Source organism: Magnolia sinica, chromosome 3 (assembly GCF_029962835.1).
Source record: "Magnolia sinica isolate HGM2019 chromosome 3, MsV1, whole genome shotgun sequence".
NCBI classification, from domain to species: Eukaryota; Viridiplantae; Streptophyta; class Magnoliopsida; order Magnoliales; family Magnoliaceae; genus Magnolia; species Magnolia sinica.
Window position 1 is genome coordinate 68,378,517 of NC_080575.1, and position 10,568 is coordinate 68,389,084.

A 10,568-nucleotide genomic window follows, 5' to 3' on the forward strand; every position below is an offset into this window, starting at 1 on the left:
CCCACCTAAATGTGTTGTATATCACACCATCCATTCATGTGGGGTCCTTAGGGGACTTGACCATCCTCCCCTTTGGTAGCCTCTAACTGGGTCCCATGGGATGAGTTTTTTTGGGCCAAATACCTGGGCCCGTAGAGCTGCCTACATATGGGCTATTCCTGTCTTGGGCTGCCACTAGGCCTGCATTCCAACGGCATGGCCCACTTGAAGTGAGTGTTGTATATCCCCTTCTCATCTGGTGGGACCCACAATGATGTGAGTGGGCCATCAGGGATTAAATATACTATAAAACAATTTTATTGTTGGGTTCCAACCAACCCGGAAAATGGGTGGGCTAGGATTTGGCAATGGGCCCAATACTACTACCCATAAGAGTTATTCTGGGGCAGTATGGCCCACCAGATTTGAGGATGGATTAATCTATTATTTTGCCATTTTTCCTTCAGTATTTTTTGGGTTTAATTAGGGCCCATCTGAGGCCCACCCAAGTTGGGTTTTTATTGGAATGATGTATGTGGTTAATTGACTAGTTCCTTAGGCCTTTTTAGACTAGAACCTTCTCAGTAGGACCAATGACCTTTGGGTCTATACTCTCCTACCTATTGTGATAGGTTAGGGGTTATAATATACAAGTAGTTGGGCCCTTGGCTGCCCACTAAATTGACCCTATACTTGGGCTAAAAAGTGAGGCCCAACTCACTTGTGTTAAATGTGAAATTTGCCCATATGGATGAACTACTGGGCTGCCCATGAAGCCCACCACAATATATGGATTTATGACCCTTGTGGTTGGGATCAAACTTTGCTTGAGGGCCCACCATATTACCTATGAGTTGAGCTTGTGTATAGCCCATTAGGTCATGCATTGCTTGGGCCCTAGACCCTACTTTATACGTGCATAGTTAGCGGGCTACCTTTTGGGACCCAATTGAGGTTGGATGTCCTCCTTGGCGGCCCTAAAGTAGGCCCATAGGGCCCTTATGGGTGGTTGAAGGTCCACCTTGGGCCCTTGATTAGGACAGTTTCTTCCTTGGGATTATGACTCTCTTAGCTTGTGGGCCATCCCAAAGTACTAGGCCCCCACTAAAAGACTTCACTTCTCCTTGGAATATCTGTCTATGTACCTAGACCTTGTCCCTCCTTGGGAAGGAGGAATATATATTTATTCTATAGGTAGCGCACTTACATCATTATGACCCATATGCATCATCGGTATGAATTGATTGCATTGTGTGGTAGTCATAGAGGGACGGAGTTTCTCCCCTTATGCACATTCAGTGCCCGAAGCTTGTGCATGATCTGTATGTGTAACTCATGCATTAGCATCGCATTCATGATGATACCGCCCTTGCTTCACCAGGGCCTCGCCTCCACAGGGACGTTCGTGGATGGCCGTATGTGTGGACACTGGAAATATTACTTGAGCATACCGGGTGCATAGGATGCCCATGGGTGAAAATTCCAAAACTTCTATGGTACCAAGGATCTGCTCCAACGCCATGACCGGGTGGAATATATAAGCGTACGAGGACCTTATACCGGTAGGTCGTGACTCCCACTGTTGTGTAGTCGGTTGGGTAGGGATGTGGCCTCATCCGCCTATGAGGGAGGAAATTATTAGGCTAAGTTTGACCAGCTGTGAAATGGGTCTGCTGCCGTCGAGCCCTGTTGGTAATTGGTTGTCCACAGGCGGGTAGTGAGGTCTCTTACGCTCGTTTGACTGTGCGAGGTCTGTAAAGCGGTAGTCATTCAACTGTGTAATGGACCCTGGTGATTTCCTTATGATTGGAAATGTACTTGACATGTGGTTTGGATATGAGCTTTGGCATTACTTACATCACATTAGCATTAGCTGCATAAGCCCCTTCATGCATTGCCTCGGTATGACGCCCAGCACTCATTGCATCGTATTCATGATAAGCCTTGGTAAGGCTTGTGATATTGTCATTGAGCATGTTTCTCTCCTTGTACCTCCTGCTATTCTTCTGTGCACCATTGTCACGCACTTTCACCACCCCCTACGCTTCTATAAGCTTATGCAAGATTGATACGTGCAGGAGATCCTAGGCAGGCGTCGTAGCGGCAGAGCTTGGAGTAGAGCTGAGCTTGATGACCCAGTGTTGCAGTCTTTCCTTTCCTTTCCTTCTTCTGTTATCTTATGTATGTCCTTTTAGACCTTATGAATATTTGTAAATGTTCAAATTCATAATGGATTTTGTGATGTGTGCCTTTGTTATTCTCAGATATACTTGTTGTGATCTTGGGTATGCTCGTATTGGAATATTTATACTGTTATGAAAATCTTCCTTGTAGGATCCCAGTATCGGAACCTGCCTCAGGAGCAGAGAATGGGGTACTACGGAGGCTGTTGCGGCTAGAACCGGCCATCGGGTTCCTTGTGAGTCCGGTTACCGAGTCTAGGGCGTGACACATATGAGTGAAAATAGTGCATGATATGCCCACCATTCAGATTCTTTCACTTGTATGGCCCCACATAAATCTAGGATGGGCATGATTTTTTGTCCTCGTGAATGTATTTCTAAAAGTCAGGTAATGGTTTGAGTGGATTTCACATAAATATCACAGTTGGCCCCCTAAAAATTTAACGGTAGATGTATCCTTCTATTGTTGTTTCTCTTAGTATGGTACACCTGAATTACTAATCTATTTATTCTTTTAAACCTACGGTTAAATTGCTATCAAGAACCTAATGGTCGGGAGTGGATTTCACAAAACCCACCCCAAGCCTACTCACTCCCACTCCATTAGCTTGGTGCGCATAAAGAGCTCATGCGATACAGTTTGCAAGAGACCATTACTCTCTCTCTCTCTCTCTCTCTCTCTCTCTCTCTCTCTCTCTCTCTCTCTCTCTCTCTCTCTCTCTCTCTCTATATATATATATATATATATATATATATGTCCCTAGACTCCCTACTCATGGCTCGGTGGTAGACTCACAAGAGTTTCAACATTGAGGTCATGGGTTCGAGTACCCATTGTGGGGTGTGAGTGTGTGTTTGAACTATTAATATATAAAATCGAGGCAAGTTCACTCGATCAAGTCTTCATGTCGACTCGACCTAATTGGACATCGCATTTTCAAGTTTTTGAACTACCTCCATCTCAACATCCTCCAGTCTTTTCTTATTACCTCTATGCACATCATTTTAGGTCTTCCCCTTGCCCTTTAGAGCCTTTAACTTGAATCAACTCCCTTCTGACCTATGCAGTTCTTGGTCTCTATTGCACATGGCCAAACCATCTAAGTCTACCTTACCTCATCTTACCTATTGGTGTTATTCTTATGTTCCCTCAAATGCGTTTCATTTCTGATTCTATCTTTCCTTGACTTGCCATTCATTCATCTCAACATCCTTGGTTCAACTATGCTCATCTAGTGTTTTAAATAGTGCATGTAGTGTACGCTACAATGTAGCGTAGCTACAACGCTACTTAGCGCATCCAAATAGTGTAACTCTCATGTAGTGTATGTTATTTTGGGTGTACGTATGGCATTGGAAGTGTATACTAATGTCAAGGTATTCCGTATTGGCAACGGTTGTCGTAATGGTCACCACCATTACCGATACGGGGGCGTAAGGACCGTTACGACCCCCGTAGCGGTTGAAAATTTTCTTTTTGCCTGAAAATTCTGAAAAAAAAAATATCTAGAAAATCAAGAATAATGTAAATATTTCAAATATATATTCATTTTTTGTTTTGAATATGTATATGATAGTGTAACGGTCCACTCTTTGGTGAGAGTCTTGTATCGGGCTGTCTAGTGAATTGTTTAATATGATTATGTCTCTAATGTTTACACATCAAAATCAAGCATTAGAACTATAAATCAGAAAAATGCATAAATACTACTTTTTCAATTTTTTCAAAAAAAATGCCACCGGAGATTCTATTTGCCCAAATAACTTCAATCCACAGTTTTAATCTTAAAAGTTATAGTAAGAGTGGTCAAAATTTGTTGTAAAATGATATATGAGAGTTTTTGGAATGAGAAAAGTGAAAAAGAGGAGAAAATGAATTTAAATAGAAAAAAAAAAAAGTGATCGTTTTTTACTATTACGGGAGTAACGGTCGTTGATGCCCTATAACAGCCTTTACGGCCACCGTAACAGTTGATACGGTCTCAAAAAACTGACTACCCCTTTTTACCCCCGTATCGTGTAACGGTCATGGCCATTACTATACGTATCGGCCTTTACGAGCGTATCGTAATGGATATGGAACACCTTGACTAATGTGGAGGTGTGTTTTAAAGCTTAAAAAGTTAAAAATTGTATATTGTAGTATCTTATATTAGTTAATTAAACACAATTTGAAAATTGGTTGTGACTCATTCTCCTCACATGTGGCATTGATGTACAGCTATTAAGACCATCCAAACTGGGGTCCGTATTGGGGATGGAACATATCTTTAGTATCATACGTACCAGGCAACTGTAACATCTCTGCCAAGTATACAGTTGAAGAGCTACAACCAGTTTTAAATGGTGTAAAACTAAGACAAAAGCAAAGACTTTCATTTTCCCTCTTCTAAGGCACTATTCCCTCTCTCACTAAAAGCCCTATTCCTCTTTCAAAAGCCCTCTTTCGATTCACTCAATCACACAATGATTGAAGGTAAAAATTTAGAGAATCAATCAGCCCAACAGGAATCTCTTGGCTAAATTTTGAGGAAGCATTGGAGCGCAAACAAAGGAGAAGATTGATTTTCCCCCTTTTAATGTTTCTATGGTTGTGGAGCTCAAGTTTTATTTTTATTTATGTAAATCTAAAAAAAGGTAAGTTCTTCCCCTTAATCATCAGTAATGAATTTTATTTCATTTTGGATGTAGATTTAGGGTAATTTTGGCATTTTCTCCTCTCTCTTTTTCTTCTTTTTGGTAGGTTTCCTATGCAATGTCATAGGGGGGAACTTAGAAGATGGGCGGTGGCACACTTGACTACCATGTGGGACACTATATAAAAGGAGAGGTCATTTCCCTCAATTTCTTGAAAATGACGTTTTTTAAGTTGGGACAAGAAAATGAAAATGGTCATTTTTCAGGAAATGAGGGGGAAATGGAAATGGTGTTTCCAAGAAGTTAATCGACAATATCATCTAATAACAATCAGTTTGTATTCTTTTCAAGTAGATCAGCCAAAAATACCTTCCCCCACCATTGCTAAGTATACCTCATCAATCAGCCCCTCCTCAAACTCAAGCCATGCAGTTGGGTGCTTCATCTCTAATAGTTCTTTGAAAGGCATTCTGCACATGCAAATTTCTATTGGCTTAAGAAGATAAATTAAGTTTAGGTTCGAAAAGGTGAAAATTGCAGGAAAAAGGAGAAAGAGAATCATCTAGAAAATCAGGATAATTTTCAAGTTCAAAACATGAAAGCAAGTGAAAATCAATACATCTTAATAAACCTATGAGAATGCCAAGGAATAACTAGTTAGTTCTCAAAATGGCCCTAATCCCAAAATACATTGCAGACAGGCCGACTGAGTAGCAAGTAGCAGCATAATACAGGAAGACAAAACTAAAGTTTCCATCAACATTGAAAGAGCATCAACCCTACCATCATAGTACATATCTCATATATCACTGATAGGGAACTAAATCTGTCAAAGTTCACACCAATAAGGAGGATGGATACACATGATGCATCATTTGATATGTACCAATATATTGGTTTCCATTGATAGATATTTCAGTAGCGCAACTTTGAACCTTATGATGAGCAGCTTATTATGTCAACTTGGCAAGAAGAAAGTAGAAAGGATACAATCAGGAAGTTCTCTTCTAGAGAATGAGAACATGAATGGATGAATATTAGAAGCAAAACTATGATGAAGACCAGCTGTCCACTAGGACTTCAACCACATGCATTTAGAGTGAAAAGAATTAGTAAACAAGATGAATGATGTTGTAAACCAAAGAAACTAAAGCTGACAAGCTCTTTCGATGTGTTCAAAGCATTGCAATTTTCTCTCCCGAACCAAGAACTCCTGATCCCATCCTACGAATGATGTTGGTTCTCACATTCACTTAAGTTACCATAGCTAGATACCTACCAGAGGTATTTTACTCATTATTCTTTCTCCCACTTTCAAAATGCAGCCATTTTTTTCTTTTCTTTTCTTCCTTTTTTTTCCCCTTAAGATGATAATACATGCATTTCTTCTGCTTAGTCACTCTGTGAACTCGTTTCTGCAGAAGCAATTTCCCAATCTTGCCAGCAAAATGAAACTTGAGTAAAAATGTAATTAGGAACTAGGATTAGTGCACCTAGCGCAAAGGAACCTTTTCCTTTTCTTTTCTTTTTTACGCACACACACTCGCACCCACACAGACCACTAATAGGAACTCAAACCCATGACCTATGTGTTGAAACTCATGTGAGTCTACTACTGAGCCATGAATAGAGACCCTAGCGCAAAGGAATCTGATCCTAGATACAACTGGATATATAAAATGAAGTATTATGCAATGCCAACCCCCCCAAAAAAAAAATAAAAAAAAATGGTGTTTTCATTTGGGCCGAGTATTCCAGATATTTGGAACACATCTTTCAGTGACCAAGATCATTCAGCTGGCAAGCTCCACCATCAAAGGACAATAGACCAAAAATCTCTGCCATTGACTGATCTCAGACATTCAGTTGAAAGCCTTTGCATGTGGACTGTTGGCTGTATTTCTTTTTAATCTTCAACTTCAGCCCAACCACAATTGGATGGACCAATTTGTCAAAAAGGGGAGTTTTGTGCAGCATCACATGACTGCAGTAGACCGTCAGATGAACCACCTAGAACACACTGAAGGCAGGTCCTACCAATAGTGAGTACTGACCCAAATGAAAACTCTAGTAACTCGGTGCAGGAGCACAAAATAGACTGCAGGGAAATCTCCACGGTGGTGGCCAACATGACTTAGAAGGTACACATTATCCACCACTTCAGGGAGGATAGCAAAAGCTTCTTCATCATCTTTTAAGACTACTTCCATAAGGTAACCTTCACATGGATATCTATATGGTCTTCCACCAAAGTTTTCTCAAAAGGACAGCATGACTCCACACATGGCAAATCAAAATGGTTGTTATGGATTAAGAGAAGCCTTGTGCATGTGTTTTCCTAGTTACACCATGAAGCTTTCTAGTCTCACCCAGGATAATACTTGGCTACCATACTCATAAGAAGCCTCAAAGTGAAAATGCACTACCCATTGACAAGAATTAGGCTGTGTTTGGGTGCACTGAAGAGTTGAATTGCAATAACTAGTTCAACTAAGTGCAAATGACCAAGCTGTAATTACATTTCCAAGTATTCATATCGAAGGAGTATACTTGAAATTACTATTAAATTATTTTCAACCCGGACAGGAAAGGGATGTAACTCAAATTTATGGACTTCCTCATTATGAATACTAGCAAAAGGTCATTATAATCTGGTCGTTGCCATTTGGCCTGTTTGAATTGTGGGAAAAGAAAAGAAATTCAAGGGTTTTCCATTCTTTGGACTTTTTTGTTGTTTGGATAGCAAAGGAAATAGTGAGATTGCAAATAGCAATCATTAGCCTTTTCTATTTTCAAGTTCTCACACATAAGATACGAGGTGACCATTTTGAGAGGAAAAATGAGATTTACACTTACTATCCAAATAAGATTTCCCCAAAAATGGAATCCATGGGAATTAAAGTTGGACATGAACCAAGCGCTCGGTTAACTCACTCGACTCGGCTTGGATCGAAAGCTAGGTTTGAGCCGAGTTGAGCCTTCTTTTTTAGGTTGAAAAAATTTCGAGCCACGCTTGAGTTGGCCCAAGCTTGACTCGACTTGACTTGAATTCAACTTAGTTGGGTTCGGCTCGACCTATATACATTTAAAAATAAAATAAAATATATAATATAATAATATATAATATCAAGCTCGCCCTAAATCTCCTTTCCTTTTTTTTCAACCTGGCCAACTTGACTCTCTCTCTCTCTCTCTCTCTCTCTCTCTCTCTCTCTCTCTCTCTCTCTCTCTCTCTCTCTCTCTCTCTCTCTCTCTCCTAACCGAAAGAGCCAAGCTAGCCAGTTAGGCTCGACGACTGAGCCAAGCCAAGCCAAGCCGAACTCGAGCTGAGGTAGTGCTGGCCGTACCAAGCCAAGTTGTGCCAAGCTCGACTCGGTTCGGCTCGGTGTCCAGCTCTAATGGGAATCCATGTTTCAATAGTGCTCCTAGAATCCAATCCAAGGAATCCATCATTGGATCGTCATTACCGTTTTCTGCTCTTTTCTTTTCTTTTCCCCACAATCCAAACAGGCCCTTAACTGGAGTAGTTATTGCAATTCGACTCGATATGACATATAAATACAGCTTTGATGCGGCCATGTGTCGGATGACATGCAGGGCCCACATGAGCATGTGTGGGAGCCCATTAGCTTAGTATTAGTGTTTATTTTCTTTTCTTTTAAGCTTTGTAGATACCCTGTTTAAGTAAAATATGTGACAGTGTTGTAATCTTTTCATTAGTATTAGGGTATAGTCTCATTATGAAGTTTTGAAAATAAGTGCTCTTAAGAAATATTCATTCTCTTGCATGTGTGCATTGAAGAGCATGTGTTGCCATCGATCTAAACTTGTTAGCTAGATCATTTTACCATCTAATTGCATTCCAGTGCTTCCAATTGCATTGAGCTTGAGGCTAATTTTGCCAGTAAGGTGAATAGATGCCACAAACAAGATGAATCAAAGGCATTGGCTGCAAGCTTCGAACATTTACACGAGATTGAAGGAATTGGTTGCAAGAAAACTGCGTGCATTGGATTTACTCATAAGCCAATGAATTACAAACTACAAATCGAACCAAAGAGAACTGAACTCTAGATAGGTCATAAGCCCAAAATGAGATCGTTTAAATTATGATCAGAATTCAGATCATCAAATATATTTTGTTTTAACCATCCAATAGATTTCCAGTAATCAGCCAGTTGGGACATCAGTACAGTGAAATTCTTGGTTCATGGCCCATACAAAGCAGGGCCCAAGATTTGGATGGTTCAATTTCAGTAGTGAGAATGCCACGTGTGCAATTTCTAGGGCATGTGTATGAAGCGTCAAACCATGCAAGTATCAAAGATTTTTGGTTTCTTTTTCTCTTCCAATTTCAGCAAAAGGAAGAGATTAATATATATATATATATATATATATATATTTCATACAGGAAAACGGCAGAGACATTAGAAAATATACTCAAACGAAAGAGATTGGAAAAGAAAAATACCCGAAGAAGGCAGGGATATCTTGGTAAAAAGGGTCTCTGACGATCGTGTCCATTACATCGAAGAGTAGAATCGGCGACTTGTTTCTCTTCTCTGGAAAGGATGAGAAGGAGCTGCTGCTACCGCTACTGCTGATGGCCATTTGCCGTAGTGATGGTCTTGAAATGAGGGTTGCAGATGGGAAAAAGGTGGGCCGCACGAGAATCGTAGCCATTCGATGTTAGTGGCTTCCGATTGCGGATCGCCTGCCTCGTGTCTCTGTTCCAACTTTTAAGTGATGGGAACTCATTCCGTGAGGACGGGGAAATACAGCCCGCAGATCAGCTGGTGCTGCCCATACCACCCCCACCGGTGGTGTGGTGGTGTGTTGGGCGATGTAGGGCCTACCGTGATGTATGCGGAAGCGGATTGGCTGGTGTACCTCACACCAGCTTTATAGCTGCTGTATTGACGTCAGCAAGTTATGTGGGTATGATAATGAGGTATGTATTATATCCAAACCGTCCTGTATCCAAACCGTCCATACATTTGGCGAGCTCGTATCATGGCTTGAGAAGAAAAATAAGACAGATCTACCTATCAGGTGGACCACACTAAAAAAAGCAGCGGGGGATTGAACGTCTACCATTGAAACCTTTTTGGGGTCACAGAAGTTTTGGATCATTATGAAATTTGTTTTTCCTCTTCATTCAGGTCTTTGTGACATTGTGAACAGTTTGGATGAAAAATAAACGTTATGGTGGGCCCTACAAATTGTTTAACGGTGAAAATCATTATCCCCGCTGCTATTTATGGTGTGCTCGAGATGATCTTTGGATATGATTCATTTTTAGGATAATGCTCTAAAATTATCTTTAAAAATAGATGAACGGTGTAGATATAATAAATACATCACTGTGGGGCCCATAAAACTTTAATCTCCTTTGAACCGTTCATACAACTCAAAGCTCGAGGAGCGTCGGTGCTCGTCTTCGCACGACACATACCTACATCAGCTATATGGCTAGGGGTGTACATCAAGTCGCCAACTCAACTCGACTCGGCTCGGCCACTGGCTGACCTCAGCTTAAACTCGGCTCAGCTCGGTCCTCGAGCCTGACAGGCCAGCTCGGCTCGATTCGGTCAGCAACTCGAGCTAGCTCGGGCCGAGTTTGAGCCAAGATTGAGTCAAGTTTGCCGTTGAGGCATTTCTACAAACACCTAGATTGCACCTTCAAATCCCATCTGACTGCATGTGAAACTGAAGCACTGATTTTACTGTAAAAGATAAAAAGATCGCTCATGTTCATTTCGTACTTTT

At 40.9% G+C, this 10,568-nt stretch overlaps 1 protein-coding gene across 1 annotated transcript in view; it reads right to left on the minus strand.

Annotated features, from left to right (window-relative positions):
- The window catches only part of LOC131240004 (flavin mononucleotide hydrolase 1, chloroplatic), a 46,237-nt gene extending 36,601 nt beyond the window's left edge, over positions 1 to 9,636 (minus strand). The window contains exons 1-2 of the mRNA XM_058237992.1: positions 9,271 to 9,636; positions 5,194 to 5,269 (exon numbers count right to left, since the gene is read on the minus strand). Of these exons, the coding sequence (XP_058093975.1) occupies positions 5,194 to 5,269; positions 9,271 to 9,482 (288 nt within the window). The 5' untranslated portion in view covers positions 9,483 to 9,636. The remainder of the gene's footprint in view (positions 1 to 5,193; positions 5,270 to 9,270) is intronic.
- Between the last annotated feature and the right edge of the window lie 932 nt (positions 9,637 to 10,568).